The following is an 18366-nucleotide window of genomic DNA, read 5'->3' as shown; positions in this document are numbered from 1 at the left end:
CAGCTGTTTCACTGTGAGCTCTATTATTTTCCAGTGCTGCTGTTTCACTGTGAGCTCTATTGTTTTCCACTGCTGCTGTTTCACTGTGAGCTCGATGTTTTCCAGTGCTGCTGTTTCACAGTGAGCTTGATTGTTTTCCAGTGCTGCTGTTTCACTGTGAGCTCTGTTGTTTCCTGGTGCAGCTGTTTCACTGTGAGCTCTATTGTTTTCCAGTGCTGCTGTTTCACTGTGAGCTCTACTGTTTTCCACTGCTGCTGTTTCACTGTGAGCTCGATGTTTTCCAGTGCTGCTGTTTCACTGTGAGCTTGATTGTTTTCCAGTGCTGCTGTTTCACTGTGAGGTCTGTTGTTTCCTGGTGCGGCTGTTTCACTGTGAGCTCTATTGTTTTCCGGTGCTGCTGTTTCACTGTGAGCTCTATTGTTTTCCAGGGCTGCTGTTTCACTGTGAGCTCTATTGTTTTCCAGGGCTGCTGTTTCACTGTGAGCTATATTGTTTTCCAGTGCTGCTGTTTCACTGTGAGCTCTATCGTTTTCCAGTGCTGCTGTTTCACTGTGAGCTCTATTGTTTCCTGGTGCTGCTGTTTCACTGTGAGCTGTATTGTTTCCTAGTGCTGCTGTTTCACTGTGAGCTCTATTGTTTCCTGGTGCTGCTTTTTCACTGTGAGCTATATTGTTTTCCAGTGCTGCTGTTTCACTGTGAGCTCTATTGTTTCCTCGTGTTGCTGTTTCACGGTGATCTCTATTGTTTCCTGGTGCTGCTGTTTCACTGTGAGCTCTATTGTTTCCTGGTGCTGCTGTTTCACTGTGAGCTCTATTGTTTCCTGGTGCTGCTTTTTCACTGTGAGCTCTATTGTTTTCCGGTGCTGCTGTTTCGCTGTGAGCTCTAATGTTTCCCAGTGCTGCTGTTTCACTGTGAGCTCTATTGTTTCCTGGTGCTGCTGTTTCACTGTGAGTTCCATTGTTTTCTGGTGCTGCTGTTTCACTGTGAGCTCTATTGTTTTCTGGTGCTGCTGTTTCACTGTGAGCTCTATTGTTTCCTGGTGCTGCTGTTTCACTGTGAGCTCTATTGTTTTCTGGTGCTGCTGTTTGACGGTGAGCTCTTTTGTTTCCTGGTGCTGCTGTTTCACTGTGAGCTCTATTGTTTTCTGGTGCTGCTGTTTCACTGTGAGCTTGATTGTTTCCTGGTGCTGCTGTTTCACTGTGAGCTCTATTGTTTCCCAGTGCTGCTGTTTCACTGTGAGCTCTATTGATTTCCAGTGCTGCGGTTTCACTGTGAACTCTATTGTTTCCTGGTGCAGCTGTTTCACTTTGAGCTCTATTGTTTTCCAGTGCTGCTGTTTCACTGTGAGCTCTGTTGTATTCCGGTGCTGCGGTTTCACTGTGAACTCTATTGTTTCCTGGTGCTGCTGTTTCACTTTGAGCTCTATTGTTTTCCAGCGCTGCTGTTTCACTGTGAGCTCTATTGTATTCCGGTGCTGCTGTTTCACTGTGAGCTCTATTGTTTTCTGGTGCTGCTATTTCACTGTGAGCTCTATTGTTTCCTGGTGCTGCTGTTTCACTGTAAGCTCTATTGTTTTCCAGTGCTGCTGTTTCACTGTGAGCTCAATTGTTTTCCAGTGCTGCTGTTTCACTGTGTGCTCTATTGATTTCCAGTGCTGCTGTTTCACTGTGAGCTCTATTGTTTTCCAGTGCTGCTGTTTCACTGTGAGCTCGATTATTTCCTCGTGCTGCTTTTACATTGTGAGCTCGATTGTTTCCCGGTGCTGCTGTTTCACTGTGAGCTCTATTGTTTCCTGGTGCTGCTGTTTCACTGAGAGCTCGACTGTTATCCGCTGCTGCTGTTTCACTGTGAGCTCTATTGTTTCCTGGTGCTGCTGTTTCACTGCGAGCTCTATTGTTTTCCGGTGCTGCTGCTTCACTGTGAGCTCCACTGTTTTCCAGTGCTGCTGTTTCACTGTGAGCTGTATTGTTTCCTGTTGCTGCTGTTTCACTGCGAGCTCTATTGTTTTCCGGTGCCGCTGTTTCACTGAGAGCTCTAGTGTTGTCCAGTGCTGCTGATTCACTGTGAGCTGTATTGTTTTCTGGTGCTGCTGTTTCACTGAGAGGTCTATTGTTTTCCACTGCTGGTGTTGCACTGTGATCTCTATTGTTTTCCGCTGCTGCTGTTTCACTGTGAGCTCTATTGTTTTCCAGTGCTGCTGTTTCACTGTGAGCTTGATTGTTTCCTAATGCTGCTGTTTCACTTTGAGCTCTATTGTTTTCCAGTGCTGCTGTTTCACTGTGAGCTGTATTGTTTCCCGGTGCTGCTGTTTCACTGTGAGCTCGACTGTTTTCCACTGCTGCTGTTTCACTGTGTGCTCTATTCTTTTTCAGTGCTGCTGTTTCACTGTGAGCTCCATTGTTTCCTGGTGTTGCTGTTTCACTGTGAGCTCCATTGTTTTCCAGTGCTGCTGTTTCACTGTGAGCTGTATTGTTCCCTCGTGCTGCTGTTTCACTGTGAGCTCTATTGTATTCCGCTGCTGCTGTTTCACTGTGAGCTCTATTGTTTTCTGGTGCTGCTGTTTCACTGTGAGCTGTATTGTTTCCTGCTGCTGCTGTTTCACTGTGAGGTCTCTTGTTTTCCACTGCTGCTGTTTCACTGTGATATCTATAGTTTTCCACTGCTGCTGTTTCACATGTGAGCTCAATTGCTTCCTGTTGCTGCTGTTTCACTGTGAGCTCGATTGCTTTCCAGTGCTGCTGTTTCACTGTGAGCTCTGTTGTCTTCCAGTGCTGGTCTTCACTGTGAACTCTGTTGTTTCCTGGTGTTGCTGTTTCCCGGTGAGCTCTACAGTTTCCTGGTGCTGCTGTTTCACGGTGAGCTCTATTGTCTTCCAGTGCTGCTTTTTCACTGTGAGCTCTATTATCCTCCTGTGCTGCTGTTTCACTGTGAGTTCTATTATTTACTGCTGCTGCTGTTTCACGGTGAGCTCTATTGTATTCCAGTGCTGCTGTTTCACTGTGTGCTCTATTGTTTTCCAGTGCTGCTGTTTCACTATGAGCTCTATTGTCTTCCAGTGCTGCTGTTTCACTGTGAGCTCTATTGATTCCTGGTTCTGCTGTTTCACTGTGAGCTCTATTGTCTTCCAGTGCTGCTGTTTCACTGTGAGCTCTATTGATTCCTGGTTCTGCTGTTTCACTGTGAGCTCTATTGTCTTCAAGTGCTGCTGTTTCACTGTGAGCTCTATTGTTTTCCCGTGCTGCTGTTTCACTGTGAGCTCGATGTTTTCCAGTGCTGCTGTTTCACAGTGAGCTCTACTGTTATCCACTGCTGCTGTTTCACTGTGAGCTCTATTGTTTTTCGGTGCTGCTGTTTCACTTTGAGCTCTATTGTTTTCCACTGCTGCTGTTTCACTGTGAGCTCGATTGTTTCCTGTTGCTGCTCTTTCACTGTGATCTCTGTTGTTTCCTTGTGCTGCTGTTTCACTGTCAGCTCTATTGTTTTCCAGTGCTGCTGTTTCACTGTGTACTCTATTGTTTTCCAGTGCTGCTGTTAAACTGTGAGCTCTATTGTTTCTTGGTGCATCTGTTTCACTTTGAGCTCGATTGTTTTCCAGTGCTGCTGTTTCACTGTGAGCTGCATTGTTTCCTTGTGCTGATGTTTCACTGTGAGCTCTATTGATTCCTGGTTCTGCTGTTTCACTGTGAGCTCTATTGTCTTCAAGTGCTGCTGTTTCACTGTGAGCTCGATTGTTTCCTGGTGCTGCTGTTTCACTGTGAGCTCTATTGTTTTCCCGTGCTGCTGTTTCACTGTGAGCTCGATGTTTTCCAGTGCTGCTGTTTCACAGTGAGCTCCACTGTTTTCCACTGCTGCTGTTTCACTGTGAGCTTGACTGTTTTAAATGTGCTGCTGTTTCACTGTGAGCTCTATTGTTTTCCGGGGCTGCTGTTTCACTTTGAGCTCTATTGTTTTCCACTGCTGCTGTTTTACTGTGAGCTCGATTATCCTCCAGTGATGTTGTTTCACTGTGAGTTCTATTATTTCCTGGTGCTGCTGTTTCATGGTGAGCTCTATTGTATTCCAGTGCTGCTGTTTCACTGTGAGCTCTATTGTTTTCCAGTGCTGCTGTTTCACTATGAGCTCTATTGTCTTCCAGTGCTGCTGTTTCACTGTGAGCTCTATTGATTCCTGGTTCTGCTGTTTCACTGTGAGCTCTATTGTCTTCCAGTGCTGATGTTTCACTGTGAGCTCTATTGATTCCTGGTTCTGCTGTTTCTCTGTGAGCTCTATTGTCTTCAAGTGCTGCTGTTTCACTGTGAGCTCGATTGTTTCCTGGTGCTGCTGTTTCACTGTGAGCTCTATTGTTTTCCCGTGCTGCTGTTTCACTGTGAGCTCGATGTTTTCCAGTGCTGCTGTTTCACAGTGAGCTCCACTGTTTTCCACTGCTGCTGTTTCACTGTGAGCTTGACTGTTTTAAATGTGCTGCTGTTTCACTGTGAGCTCTATTGTTTTCCGGTGCTGCTGTTTCACTTTGAGCTCTATTGTTTTCCACTGCTGCTGTTTTACTGTGAGCTCGATTATCCTCCAGTGATGCTGTTTCACTGTGAGTTCTATTATTTCCTGGTGCTGCTGTTTCATGGTGAGCTCTATTGTATTCCAGTGCTGCTGTTTCACTGTGAGCTCTATTGTTTTCCAGTGCTGCTGTTTCACTATGAGCTCTATTGTCTTCCAGTGCTGCTGTTTCACTGTGAGCTCTATTGATTCCTGGTTCTGCTGTTTCACTGTGAGCTCTATTGTCTTCCAGTGCTGCTGTTTCACTGTGAGCTCTATTGATTCCTGGTTCTGCTGTTTCACTGTGAGCTCTATTGTCTTCAAGTGCTGCTGTTTCACTGTGAGCTCGATTGTTTCCTGGTGCTGCTGTTTCACTGTGAGCTCTATTGTTTTCCCGTGCTGCTGTTTCACTGTGAGCTCGATGTTTTCCAGTGCTGCTGTTTCACAGTGAGCTCTACTGTTTTCCACTGCTGCTGTTTCACTGTGAGCTTGACTGTTTTAAATGTGCTGCTGTTTCACTGTGAGCTCTATTGTTTTTCGGTGCTGCTGTTTCACTTTGAGCTCTATTGTTTTCCACTGCTGCTGTTTCACTGTGAGCTCGATTGTTTCCTGTTGCTGCTCTTTCACTGTGATCTCTGTTGTTTCCTTGTGCTGCTGTTTCACTGTCAGCTCTATTGTTTTCCAGTGCTGCTGTTTCACTGTGTACTCTATTGTTTTCCAGTGCTGCTGTTAAACTGTGAGCTCTATTGTTTCGTGGTGCATCTGTTTCACTTTGAGCTCGATTGTTTTCCAGTGCTGCTGTTTCACTGTGAGCTGCATTGTTTCCTTGTGCTGCTGTTTCACTGTGAGCTCTATTGTTTCCTGGTGCAACTGTTTCACTTTGAGCTGTATTAGTTTCCAGTGCTGCTGTTTCAATATGAGCTGTATTGTTTCCTGGTGCTGCTGTTTCACTGTGAGCTCCACTGTTTTCCCGTGCTGCTGTTTCACTGTGAGCTGTATTGTTTTCTGGTGCTGCTGTTTCACTGAGAGGTCTATTGTGTTCCACTGCTGGTGTTGCACTGTGATCTCTATTGTTTACCGCTGCTGCTGTTTCACTGTGAGCTCTATTGTATTCCGCTGCTGCTGTTTCACTGTGAGCTCTATTGTTTCCTGCTGCTGCTGTTTCACTGAGAGGTCTCTTGTTTTCCACTGCTGCTGTTTCACTGTGATCTCTATTGTTTTCCGCTGCTGCTGTTTCACTTTGAGCTCTATAGTTTTCCACTGCTGCTGTTTCACTGTGAGCTCAATTGTTTCCTGTTGCTGCTGTTTCACTGTGAGCTCGATTGCTTTCCAGTGCTGCTGTTTCACTGTGAGCTGTATTGTTTCCCGGTGCTGCTGTTTCACTGTGAGCTCGACTGTTTGCCGCTGCTGCTGTTTCACTGTGTGCTCTATTCTTTTTCAGTGCTGCTGTTTCACTGTGAGCTCTATTGTTTTCAGGTGCTGCTGTTTCACTGTGAGCTGTATTGTTTCCTGCTGCTGCTGTTTCACTGTGAGCTCCATTGTTTCCTGCTGCTGCTGTTTCACTGTGAGCTCCATTGTTTCCTGCTGCTGCTGTTTCACTGTGAGCTCCATTGTTTCCTGCTGCTGCTGTTTCACTGAGAGGTCTCTTGCTTTCCACTGCTGCTGTTTCACTGTGATCTCTATTGTTTTCCAGTGCCGCTGTTTCACTGTGAGCTCCATTGTTTCCTGCTGCTGCTGTTTCACTGTGAGCTCCATTGTTTCCTGCTGCTGCTGTTTCACTGTGAGCTCTATAGTTTTCCACTGCTGCTGTTTCACTGTGATCTCTATTGTTTTCTGCTGCCACTGTTTCACTGTGAGCTCGATTGCTTTCCAGTGCTGCTGTTTCACTCTGAGCTCTGTTGTCTTCCAGTGCTGCTCTTCACTGTGAGCTCTGTTGTTTCCTGGTGCTGCTGTTTCCCGGTGAGCTCTACGGTTTCCTAGTGGTGCTGTTTCACGGTGAGCTCTATTGTCTTCCAGTGCTGCTTTTTCACTGTGAGCTCTATTACCCTCCAGTGATGCTGTTTCACTGTGAGTTCTATTATTTCCTGGTGCTACTGTTTCACGGTGAGCTCTATTGTATTCCAGTGCTGCTGTTTCACGGTGAGCTCTATTGTATTCCAGCGCTGCTGTTTCACTGTGAGCTGCATTGTTTCCTTGTGCTGCTGTTTCACTTTGAGCTCTATTGTCTTCCAGTGCTGCTGTTTCACTGTGAGCTCTATTGATTCCTGGTTCTGCTGTTTCACTGTGAGCTCTATTGTCTTCCAGTGCTGCTGTTTCACTGTGAGCTCTATTGATTCCTGGTTCTGCTGTTTCACTGTGAGCTCTGTTGTCTTCAAGTGCTGCTGTTTCACTGTGAGCTCGATTGTTTTCCAGTGCTGCTGTTTCACTGTGAGCTCGATTGTTTTCCAGTGCTGCTGTTTCACAGTGAGCTTGATTGTTTTCCAGTGCTGCTGTTTCACTGTCAGCTCTGTTGTTTCCTGATGCAGCTGTTTCACTGTGAGCTCTATTGTTTTCCAGTGCTGCTGTTTCACTGTGAGCTCTATTGTTTTCCACTGCTGCTGTTTCACTATGAGCTCGATGTTTTCCAGTGCTGCTGTTTCACAGTGAGCTTGATTGTTTTCCAGTGCTGCTGTTTCACTGTGAGCTCTGTTGTTTCCTGGTGCAGCTGTTTCACTGTGAGCTCTATTGTTTTCCAGTGCTGCTGTTTCACTGTGAGCTCTACTGTTTTCCACTGCTGCTGTTTCACTGTGAGCTCGATGTTTTCCAGTGCTGCTGTTTCACTGTGAGCTTGATTGTTTTCCAGTGCTGCTGTTTCACTGTGAGCTCTGTTGTTTCCTGTTGCTGCTCTTTCACTGTGAGCTCTATTGTTTCCTTGTGCTGCTGTTTCACTGTCAGCTCTATTGTTTTCCAGTGCTGCTGTTTCACTGTGAGCTCTACTGTTTTCCAGTGCTGCTGTTTCACTGTGAGCTCTACTGTTTTCCACTGCTGCTGTTTCACTTTGAGCTCGATTGTTTCCTGTTGCTGCTCTTTCACTGTGAGCTCTGTTGTTTCCTTGTGCTGCTGTTTCACTGTGAGCTCTATTGTCTTCCAGTGCTGATGTTTCACTGTGAGCTCTATTGATTCCTGGTTCTGCTGTTTCTCTGTGAGCTCTATTGTCTTCAAGTGCTGCTGTTTCACTGTGAGCTCGATTGTTTCCTGGTGCTGCTGTTTCACTGTGAGCTCTATTGTTTTCCCGTGCTGCTGTTTCACTGTGAGCTCGATGTTTTCCAGTCCTGCTGTTTCACAGTGAGCTCCACTGTTTTCCACTGCTGCTGTTTCACTGTGAGCTTGACTGTTTTAAATGTGCTGCTGTTTCACTGTGAGCTCTATTGTTTTCCGGTGCTGCTGTTTCACTTTGAGCTCTATTGTTTTCCACTGCTGCTGTTTTACTGTGAGCTCGATTATCCTCCAGTGATGCTGTTTCACTGTGAGTTCTATTATTTCCTGGTGCTGCTGTTTCATGGTGAGCTCTATTGTATTCCAGTGCTGCTGTTTCACTGTGAGCTCTATTGTTTTCCAGTGCTGCTGTTTCACTATGAGCTCTATTGTCTTCCAGTGCTGCTGTTTCACTGTGAGCTCTATTGATTCCTGGTTCTGCTGTTTCACTGTGAGCTCTATTGTCTTCCAGTGCTGTTGTTTCACTGTGAGCTCTATTGATTCCTGGTTCTGCTGTTTCACTGTGAGCTCTATTGTCTTCAAGTGCTGCTGTTTCACTGTGAGCTCGATTGTTTCCTGGTGCTGCTGTTTCACTGTGAGCTCTATTGTTTTCCCGTGCTGCTGTTTCACTGTGAGCTCGATGTTTTCCAGTGCTGCTGTTTCACAGTGAGCTCTACTGTTTTCCACTGCTGCTGTTTCACTGTGAGCTTGACTGTTTTAAATGTGCTGCTGTTTCACTGTGAGCTCTATTGTTTTTCGGTGCTGCTGTTTCACTTTGAGCTCTATTGTTTTCCACTGCTGCTGTTTCACTGTGAGCTCGATTGTTTCCTGTTGCTGCTCTTTCACTGTGATCTCTGTTGTTTCCTTGTGCTGCTGTTTCACTGTCAGCTCTATTGTTTTCCAGTGCTGCTGTTTCACTGTGTACTCTATTGTTTTCCAGTGCTGCTGTTAAACTGTGAGCTCTATTGTTTCTTGGTGCATCTGTTTCACTTTGAGCTCGATTGTTTTCCAGTGCTGCTGTTTCACTGTGAGCTGCATTGTTTCCTTGTGCTGCTGTTTCACTGTGAGCTCTATTGTTTCCTGGTGCAACTGTTTCACTTTGAGCTGTATTAGTTTCCAGTGCTGCTGTTTCAATATGAGCTGTATTGTTTTCTGGTGCTGCTGTTTCACTGAGAGGTCTATTGTGTTCCACTGCTGGTGTTGCACTGTGATCTCTATTGTTTACCGCTGCTGCTGTTTCACTGTGAGCTCTATTGTATTCCGCTGCTGCTGTTTCACTGTGAGCTCTATTGTTTCCTGCTGCTGCTGTTTCACTGAGAGGTCTCTTGTTTTCCACTGCTGCTGTTTCACTGTGATCTCTATTGTTTTCCGCTGCTGCTGTTTCACTTTGAGCTCTATAGTTTTCCACTGCTGCTGTTTCACTGTGAGCTCAATTGTTTCCTGTTGCTGCTGTTTCACTGTGAGCTCGATTGCTTTCCAGTGCTGCTGTTTCACTGTGAGCTGTATTGTTTCCCGGTGCTGCTGTTTCACTGTGAGCTCGACTGTTTGCCGCTGCTGCTGTTTCACTGTGTGCTCTATTCTTTTTCAGTGCTGCTGTTTCACTGTGAGCTCTATTGTTTTCAGGTGCTGCTGTTTCACTGTGAGCTGTATTGTTTCCTGCTGCTGCTGTTTCACTGTGAGCTCCATTGTTTCCTGCTGCTGCTGTTTCACTGTGAGCTCCATTGTTTCCTGCTGCTGCTGTTTCACTGTGAGCTCCATTGTTTCCTGCTGCTGCTGTTTCACTGAGAGGTCTCTTGCTTTCCACTGCTGCTGTTTCACTGTGATCTCTATTGTTTTCCAGTGCCGCTGTTTCACTGTGAGCTCCATTGTTTCCTGCTGCTGCTGTTTCACTGTGAGCTCCATTGTTTCCTGCTGCTGCTGTTTCACTGTGAGCTCTATAGTTTTCCACTGCTGCTGTTTCACTGTGATCTCTATTGTTTTCTGCTGCCACTGTTTCACTGTGAGCTCGATTGCTTTCCAGTGCTGCTGTTTCACTCTGAGCTCTGTTGTCTTCCAGTGCTGCTCTTCACTGTGAGCTCTGTTGTTTCCTGGTGCTGCTGTTTCCCGGTGAGCTCTACAGTTTCCTAGTGGTGCTGTTTCACGGTGAGCTCTATTGTCTTCCAGTGCTGCTTTTTCACTGTGAGCTCTATTATCCTCCAGTGATGCTGTTTCACTGTGAGTTCTATTATTTCCTGGTGCTACTGTTTCACGGTGAGCTCTATTGTATTCCAGTGCTGCTGTTTCACGGTGAGCTCTATTGTATTCCAGCGCTGCTGTTTCACTGTGAGCTGCATTGTTTCCTTGTGCTGCTGTTTCACTTTGAGCTCTATTGTCTTCCAGTGCTGCTGTTTCACTGTGAGCTCTATTGATTCCTGGTTCTGCTGTTTCACTGTGAGCTCTATTGTCTTCCAGTGCTGCTGTTTCACTGTGAGCTCTATTGATTCCTGGTTCTGCTGTTTCACTGTGAGCTCTGTTGTCTTCAAGTGCTGCTGTTTCACTGTGAGCTCGATTGTTTTCCAGTGCTGCTGTTTCACTGTGAGCTCGATTGTTTTCCAGTGCTGCTGTTTCACAGTGAGCTTGATTGTTTTCCAGTGCTGCTGTTTCACTGTCAGCTCTGTTGTTTCCTGATGCAGCTGTTTCACTGTGAGCTCTATTGTTTTCCAGTGCTGCTGTTTCACTGTGAGCTCTATTGTTTTCCACTGCTGCTGTTTCACTATGAGCTCGATGTTTTCCAGTGCTGCTGTTTCACAGTGAGCTTGATTGTTTTCCAGTGCTGCTGTTTCACTGTGAGCTCTGTTGTTTCCTGGTGCAGCTGTTTCACTGTGAGCTCTATTGTTTTCCAGTGCTGCTGTTTCACTGTGAGCTCTACTGTTTTCCACTGCTGCTGTTTCACTGTGAGCTCGATGTTTTCCAGTGCTGCTGTTTCACTGTGAGCTTGATTGTTTTCCAGTGCTGCTGTTTCACTGTGAGCTCTGTTGTTTCCTGTTGCTGCTCTTTCACTGTGAGCTCTGTTGTTTCCTTGTGCTGCTGTTTCACTGTGAGCTCTACTGATTTCCAGTGCTGCTGTTTCACTGTGAGCTCTACTGTTTTCCACTGCTGCTGTTTCACTTTGAGCTCGATTGTTTCCTGTTGCTGCTCTTTCACTGTGAGCTCTGTTGTTTCCTTGTGCTGCTGTTTCACTGTGAGCTCTATTGTTTTCCAGTGCTGCTGTTTCACTGTGAGCTCTACTGTTTTCCACTGCTGCTGTTTCACTTTGAGCTCGATTGTTTCCTGTTGCTGCTCTTTCACTGTTAGCTCTGTTGTTTCCTTGTGCTGCTGTTTCACTGTCAGCTCTATTGTTTTCCACTGCTGCTGTTTCACTGTGAGCTCGATTGTTTCCTGTTGCTGCTCTTTCACTGTGAGGTCTGTTGTTTCCTTGTGCTGCTGTTTCACTGTCAGCTCTATTGTTTTCCAGTGCTGCTGTTTCACTGTGTACTCTATTGTTTTCCAGTGCTGCTGTTAAACTGTGAGCTCTATTGTTTCTTGGTGCAGCTGTTTCACTTTGAGCTCGATTGTTTTCCAGTGCTGCTGTTTCACTGTGAGCTGCATTGTTTCCTTGTGCTGCTGTTTCACTGTGAGCTCTATTGTTTCCTGGTGCAACTGTTTCACTGTGAGCTCTATTGTTTTCTGGTGCCGCTGTTTCACTGAGAGCTCTATTGTTGTCCAGTGCTGCTGTTTCATTGTGAGCTGTATTGTTTTCTGGTGCTGCTGTTTCACTGAGAGGTCTATTGTGTTCCACTGCTGGTGTTGCACTGTGATCTCTATTGTTTTCCGCTGCTGCTGTTTCACTGTGAGCTCTATTGTATTCCGCTGCTGCTGTTTCACTGTGAGCTCTATTGTTTCCTGCTGCTGCTGTTTCACTGAGAGGTCTCTTGTTTTCCACTGCTGCTGTTTCACTGTGATCTCTATAGTTTTCCACTGCTGCTGTTTCACATGTGAGCTCAATTGTTTCCTGTTGCTGCTGTTTCACTGTGAGCTCGATTGCTTTCCAGTGCTGCTGTTTCACTGTGAGCTCTGTTGTCTTCCAGTGCTGGTCTTCACTGTGAGCTCTGTTGTTTCCTGGTGTTGCTGTTTCCCGGTGAGCTCTACAGTTTCCTGGTGCTGCTGTTTCACGGTGAGCTCTATTGTCTTCCAGTGCTGCTTTTTCACTGTGAGCTCTATTATCCTCCTGTGCTGCTGTTTCACTGTGAGTTCTATTATTTCCTGGTGCTGCTGTTTCACGGTGAGCTCTATTGTATTCCAGTGCTGCTGTTTCACTGTGAGCTCGATGTTTTCCAGTGCTGCTGTTTCACAGTGAGCTCCACTGTTTTCCACTGCTGCTGTTTCACTGTGAGCTTGACTGTTTTAAATGTGCTGCTGTTTCACTGTGAGCTCTATTGTTTTCCGGTGCTGCTGTTTCACTTTGAGCTCTATTGTTTTCCACTGCTGCTGTTTCACTGTGAGCTCGATTATCCTCCAGTGATGCTGTTTCACTGTGAGTTCTATTATTTCCTGGTGCTGCTGTTTCATGGTGAGCTCTATTGTATTCCAGTGCTGCTGTTTCACTGTGAGCTCTATTGTTTTCCAGTGCTGCTGTTTCACTATGAGCTCTATTGTCTTCCAGTGCTGCTGTTTCACTGTGAGCTCTATTGATTCCTGGTTCTGCTGTTTCACTGTGAGCTCTATTGTCTTCCAGTGCTGCTGTTCCACTGTGAGCTCTATTGATTCCTGGTTCTGCTGTTTCACTGTGAGCTCTATTGTCTTCAAGTGCTGCTGTTTCACTGTGAGCTCGATTGTTTCCTGGTGCTGCTGTTTCACTGTGAGCTCTATTGTTTTCCCGTGCTGTTGTTTCACTGTGAGCTCGATGTTTTCCAGTGCTGCTGTTTCACAGTGAGCTCTACTGTTTTCCACTGCTGCTGTTTCACTGTGAGCTTGACTGTTTTAAATGTGCTGCTGTTTCACTGTGAGCTCTATTGTTTTTCGGTGCTGCTGTTTCACTTTGAGCTCTGTTGTTTTCCACTGCTGCTGTTTCACTGTGAGCTCGATTGTTTCCTGTTGCTGCTCTTTCACTGTGATCTCTGTTGTTTCCTTGTGCTGCTGTTTCACTGTCAGCTCTATTGTTTTCCAGTGCTGCTGTTTCACTGTGTACTCTATTGTTTTCCAGTGCTGCTGTTAAACTGTGAGCTCTATTGTTTCTTGGTGCAGCTGTTTCACTTTGAGCTCGATTGTTTTCCAGTGCTGCTGTTTCACTGTGAGCTGCATTGTTTCCTTGTGCTGCTGTTTCACTGTGAGCTCTATTGTTTCCTGGTGCAACTGTTTCACTTTGAGCTGTATTAGTTTCCAGTGCTGCTGTTTCAATATGAGCTGTATTGTTTCCTGGTGCTGCTGTTTCACTGTGAGCTCCACTGTTTTCCAGTGCTGCTGTTTCACTGTGAGCTCTATTGTTTTCTGGTGCCGCTGTTTCACTGAGAGCTCTATTGTTGTCCAGTGCTGCTGTTTCACTGTGAGCTGTATTGTGTTCTGGTGCTGCTGTTTCACTGAGAGGTCTATTGTGTTCCACTGCTGGTGTTGCACTGTGATCTCTATTGTTTTCCGCTGCTGCTGTTTCACTGTGAGCTCTATTGTATTCCGCTGCTGCTGTTTCACTGTGAGCTCTATTGTTTCCGGCTGCTGCTGTTTCACTGAGAGGTCTCTTGTTTTCCACTGCTGCTGTTTCACTGTGATCTCTATTGTTTTCCGCTGCTGCTGTTTCACTTTGAGCTCTATAGTTTTCCACTGCTGCTGTTTCACTGTGAGCTCAATTGTTTCCTGTTGCTGCTGTTTCACTGTGAGCTCGATTGCTTTCCAGTGCTGCTGTTTCACTGTGAGCTGTATTGTTTCCCGGTGCTGCTGTTTCACTGTGAGCTCGACTGTTTGCCGCTGCTGCTGTTTCATTGTGTGCTCTATTCTTTTTCAGTGCTGCTGTTTCACTGTGAGCTCTATTGTTTTCAGGTGCTGCTGTTTCACTGTGAGCTGTATTGTTTCCTGCTGCTGCTGTTTCACTGTGAGCTCCATTGTTTCCTGCTGCTGCTGTTTCACTGTGAGCTCCATTGTTTCCTGCTGCTGCTGTTTCACTGTGAGCTCCATTGTTTCCTGCTGCTGCTGTTTCACTGAGAGGTCTCTTGCTTTCCACTGCTGCTGTTTCACTGAGATCTCTATTGTTTTCCAGTGCCGCTGTTTCACTGTGAGCTCCATTGTTTCCTGCTGCTGCTGTTTCACTGTGAGCTCCATTGTTTCCTGCTGCTGCTGTTTCACTGTGAGCTCTATAGTTTTCCACTGCTGCTGTTTCACTGTGATCTCTATTGTTTTCTGCTGCCGCTGTTTCACTGTGAGCTCGATTGCTTTCCAGTGCTGCTGTTTCACTCTGAGCTCTGTTGTCTTCCAGTGCTGCTCTTCACTTTGAGCTCTGTTGTTTCCTGGTGCTGCTGTTTCCCGGTGAGCTCTACAGTTTCCTGGTGGTGCTGTTTCACGGTGAGCTCTATTGTCCTCCAGTGCTGCTTTTTCACTGTGAGCTCTATTATCCTCCAGTGATGCTGTTTCACTGTGAGTTCTATTATTTCCTGGTGCTGCTGTTTCACGGTGAGCTCTATTGTATTCCAGTGCTGCTGTTTCACGGTGAGCTCTATTGTATTCCAGTGCTGCTGTTTCACTGTGAGCTGCATTGTTTCCTTGTGCTGCTGTTTCACTTTGAGCTCTATTGTCTTCCAGTGCTGCTGTTTCACTGTGAGCTCTATTGATTCCTGGTTCTGCTGTTTCACTGTGAGCTCTATTGTCTTCCAATGCTGCTGTTTCACTGTGAGCTCTATTGATTCCTGGTTCTGCTGTTTCACTGTGAGCTCTGTTGTCTTCAAGTGCTGCTGTTTCACTGTGAGCTCGATTGTTTTCCAGTGCTGCTGTTTCACTGTGAGCTCGATTGTTTTCCAGTGCTGCTGTTTCACAGTGAGCTTGATTGTTTTCCAGTGCTGCTGTTTCACTGTCAGCTCTGTTGTTTCCTGGTGCAGCTGTTTCACTGTGAGCTCTATTGTTTTCCAGTGCTGCTGTTTCACTGTGAGCTCTATTGTTTTCCACTGCTGCTGTTTCACTATGAGCTCGATGTCTTCCAGTGCTGCTGTTTCACAGTGAGCTTGATTGTTTTCCAGTGCTGCTGTTTCACTGTGAGCTCTGTTGTTTCCTGGTGCAGCTGTTTCACTGTGAGCTCTATTGTTTTCCAGTGCTGCTGTTTCACTGTGAGCTCTACTGTTTTCCACTGCTGCTGTTTCACTGTGAGCTCGATGTTTTCCAGTGCTGCTGTTTCACTGTGAGCTTGATTGTTTTCCAGTGCTGCTGTTTCACTGTGAGCTCTATTGTTTCCTGTTGCTGCTCTTTCACTGTGTGCTCTGTTGTTTCCTTGTGCTGCTGTTTCACTGTCAGCTCTATTGTTTTCCAGTGCTGCTGTTTCACTGTGAGCTCTACTGTTTTCCAGTGCTGCTGTTTCACTGTGAGCTCCACTGTTTTCCACTGCTGCTGTTTCACTTTGAGCTCGATTGTTTCCTGTTGCTGCTCTTTCACTGTGAGCTCTGTTGTTTCCTTGTGCTGCTGTTTCACTGTGAGCTCTATTGTTTTCCAGTGCTGCTGTTTCACTGTGAGCTCGATTGTTTCCTGTTGCTGCTCTTTCACTGTGAGCTCTGTTGTTTCCTTGTGCTGCTGTTTCACTGTCAGCTCTATTGTTTTCCAGTGCTGCTGTTTCACTGTGTACTCTATTGTTTTCCAGTGCTGCTGTTAAACTGTGAGCTCTATTGTTTCTTTGTGCAGCTGTTTCACTTTGAGCTCGATTGTTTTCCAGTGCTGCTGTTTCACTGTGAGCTGCATTGGTTCCTTGTGCTGCTGTTTCACTGTGAGCTCTATTGTTTCCTGGTGCAACTGTTTCACTTTGAGCTGTATTAGTTTCCAGTGCTGCTGTTTCAATATGAGCTGTATTGTTTCCTGGTGCAGCTGTTTCACTGTGAGCTCCACTGTTTTCCAGTGCTGCTGTTTCACTGTGAGCTCGATTGTTTTCTGGTGCCGCTGTTTCACTGAGAGCTCTATTGTTGTCCAGGGCTGCTGTTTCACTGTGAGCTCTATTGTTTTCCAGGGCTGCTGTTTCACTGTGAGCTATATTGTTTTCCAGTGCTGCTGTTTCACTGTGAGCTCTATCGTTTTCCAGTGCTGCTGTTTCACTGTGAGCTCTATTGTTTTCCAGTGCCGCTGTTTCACTGTGAGCTCCATTGTTTCCTGCTGCTGCTGTTTCACTGTGAGCTCCATTGTTTCCTGCTGCTGCTGTTTCACTGTGAGCTCTATAGTTTTCCACTGCTGCTGTTTCACTGTGATCTCTATTGTTTTCTGCTGCCGCTGTTTCACTGTGAGCTCGATTGCTTTCCAGTGCTGCTGTTTCACTCTGAGCTCTGTTGTCTTCCAGTGCTGCTCTTCACTTTGAGCTCTGTTGTTTCCTGGTGCTGCTGTTTCCCGGTGAGCTCTACAGTTTCCTGGTGGTGCTGTTTCACGGTGAGCTCTATTGTATTCCAGTGCTGCTGTTTCACGGTGAGCTCTATTGTATTCCAGTGCTGCTGTTTCACTGTGAGCTGCATTGTTTCCTTGTGCTGCTGTTTCACTTTGAGCTCTATTGTCTTCCAGTGCTGCTGTTTCACTGTGAGCTCTATTGATTCCTTGTTCTGCTGTTTCACTGTGAGCTCTATTGTCTTCCAATGCTGCTGTTTCACTGTGAGCTCTATTGATTCCTGGTTCTGCTGTTTCACTGTGAGCTCTGTTGTCTTCAAGTGCTGCTGTTTCACTGTGAGCTCGATTGTTTTCCAGTGCTGCTGTTTCACTGTGAGCTCGATTGTTTTCCAGTGCTGCTGTTTCACAGTGAGCTTGATTGTTTTCCAGTGCTGCTGTTTCACTGTGAGCTCGATGTTTTCCAGTGCTGCTGTTTCACTGTGAGCTCTATTGTTTTCCACTGCTGCTGTTTCACTGTGAGCTCGATGTTTTGCAGTGCTGCTGTTTCACAGTGAGCTTGATTGTTTTCCAGTGCTGCTGTTTCACTGTGAGCTCTGTTGTTCCCTGGTGCAGCTGTTTCACTGTGAGCTCTATTGTTTTCCAGTGCTGCTGTTTCACTGTGAGCTCTACTGTTTTCCACTGCTGCTGTTTCACTGTAAGCTCGATGTTTTCCAGTGCTGCTGTTTCACTGTGAGCTTGATTGTTTTCCAGTGCTGCTGTTTCACTGTGAGCTCTGTTGTTTCCTGTTGCTGCTCTTTCACTGTGAGCTCTGTTGTTTCCTTGTGCTGCTGTTTCACTGTCAGCTCTATTGTTTTCCAGTGCTGCTGTTTCACTGTCAGCTCTATTGTTTTCCAGTGCTGCTGTTTCACTGTGAGCTCTACTGTTTTCCACTGCTGCTGTTTCACTTTGAGCTCGATTGTTTCCTGTTGCTGCTCTTTCACTGTGAGCTCTGTTGTTTCCTTGTGCTGCTGTTTCACTGTCAGCTCTATTGTTTCCTTGTGCTGCTGTTTCACTGTGAGCTCTGTTGTTTCCTTGTGCTGCTGTTTCACTGTCAGCTCTATTGTTTTCCACTGCTGCTGTTTCACTGTGAGCTCGATTGTTTCCTGTTGCTGCTCTTTCACTGTGAGCTCTGTTGTTTCCTTGTGCTGCTGTTTCACTGTCAGCTCTATTGTTTTCCAGTGCTGCTGTTTCACTGTGTACTCTATTGTTTTCCAGTGCTGCTGTTAAACTGTGAGCTCTATTGTTTCCTGGTGCAGCTGTTTCACTTTGAGCTCGATTGTTTTCCAGTGCTGCTGTTTCACTTTGAGCTCTATTGTTTTCCAGTGCTGCTGTTTCACTTTGAGCTCTATTGTTTCCTGTTGCTGCTGTTTCACTGTGAGCTCTATTGTTTCCTGGTGCAGCTGTTTCACTTTGAGCTCGATTGTTTTCCAGTGCTGCTGTTTCACTGTGAGCTACATTGTTTCCTTGTGCTGCTGTTGCACTGTGAACTCTATTGTTTTTCAGTGCTGCTGTTTCACTGTGAGCTCTGTTATTTCCTGGTGCTGCTGTTTCACTGTGAGCTCCATTGTTTTCCAGTGCTGCTATTTCACAGTGAGCTCTATTGTTTCCTGGTGCTGCTGTTTCACTGTGAGCTCTCTTGTTTCCCGCTGCTGCTGTTTCACTGTGAGCTCTATTGTTTTCCGCTGCTGCTATTTCACTGAGATCTCTATTGTTTCCTGGTGCTGCTGTTTCACTGTGAGCTCTATTGTTTTCTGGTGCTGCTGTTGCACGGTGAGCTCCATTGTTTCCTGGTGCTGCTGTTTCACTGTGAGCTCTATTGTTTTCTGGTGCTGCTGTTTCACGGTGAGCTCTATTGTTTTCCAGTGCTGCTGTTTCACTGTGAGCTCTATTGTTTTCCAGTGCTGCTGTTTCACGGTGAGCTCTATTGTTTCCTGGTGCTGCTGTTTCACTGTGAGCTCTATTGTTTTCTGGTGCTGCTGTTTTACTGTGAGCTCA

The 18366-nt window shown here is 46.1% G+C and overlaps 2 protein-coding genes across 2 annotated transcripts; both read right to left on the bottom strand.

Annotated features, from left to right (window-relative positions):
• Positions 1-10001: 10001 nt before the first annotated feature.
• Positions 10002-11523, bottom strand: LOC137384918 (protein FAM186A-like). Its single transcript, XM_068059627.1, has 3 exons — positions 11380-11523; positions 11042-11295; positions 10002-10632 (listed from the first exon to the last, which is right to left on the bottom strand). Exons 1-3 carry the CDS (start codon positions 11521-11523, stop codon positions 10002-10004), a joined length of 1029 nt encoding a protein of 342 aa, XP_067915728.1.
• Positions 11524-12186: 663 nt separating this feature from the next.
• On the bottom strand, positions 12187-18152 carry LOC137384917 (protein FAM186A-like). The gene is made up of 5 exons (XM_068059625.1): positions 18069-18152; positions 16273-16730; positions 14547-15057; positions 13216-13599; positions 12187-12627 (listed from the first exon to the last, which is right to left on the bottom strand). Exons 1-5 carry the CDS (start codon positions 18150-18152, stop codon positions 12187-12189), a joined length of 1878 nt encoding a protein of 625 aa, XP_067915726.1.
• Positions 18153-18366: the final 214 nt, after the last annotated feature.

This window comes from Heterodontus francisci, chromosome 27 (assembly GCF_036365525.1).
Source record: "Heterodontus francisci isolate sHetFra1 chromosome 27, sHetFra1.hap1, whole genome shotgun sequence".
Classification (NCBI taxonomy): domain Eukaryota; kingdom Metazoa; phylum Chordata; class Chondrichthyes; order Heterodontiformes; family Heterodontidae; genus Heterodontus; species Heterodontus francisci.
Note: the sequence above shows the minus strand (reverse complement) of the source record. Positions and strands in the feature narration are given on the sequence as shown.

Excerpts from the sequence above, each read along its gene's own strand:
- LOC137384917 (XM_068059625.1), bottom strand. The coding sequence starts at position 18,152 with ATGGAGCTCACCGTGCAACAGCAGCACCAGAAAACAATAGAGCTCACA. Across the intron at positions 13,600-14,546 it reads GGAAGACAATAGAGCTCAAA|CAGTGGAAAACTATAGAGCT; the intron begins GTGAAACAGCAG and ends GTGAAACAGCAG. Across the intron at positions 12,628-13,215 it reads GGAAAACAGTGGAGCTCACA|CACCAGGAAACAATCGAGCT; the intron begins GTGAAACAGCAG and ends GTGAAACAGCAG.
- LOC137384918 (XM_068059627.1), bottom strand. The coding sequence starts at position 11,523 with ATGAAACAGCAGCACTGGACAACAATAGAGCTCTCAGTGAAACAGCGG. Across the intron at positions 11,296-11,379 it reads AGGAAACAATGCAGCTCACA|CACTGGAAAACAATAGAGTA; the intron begins GTGAAACAGCAG and ends GTTTAACAGCAG. Across the intron at positions 10,633-11,041 it reads CTCAAAGTGAAACAGCAGCA|AGCTCACAGTGAAACAGCTG; the intron begins GTGGAAAACAGT and ends GGAAAACAATAG.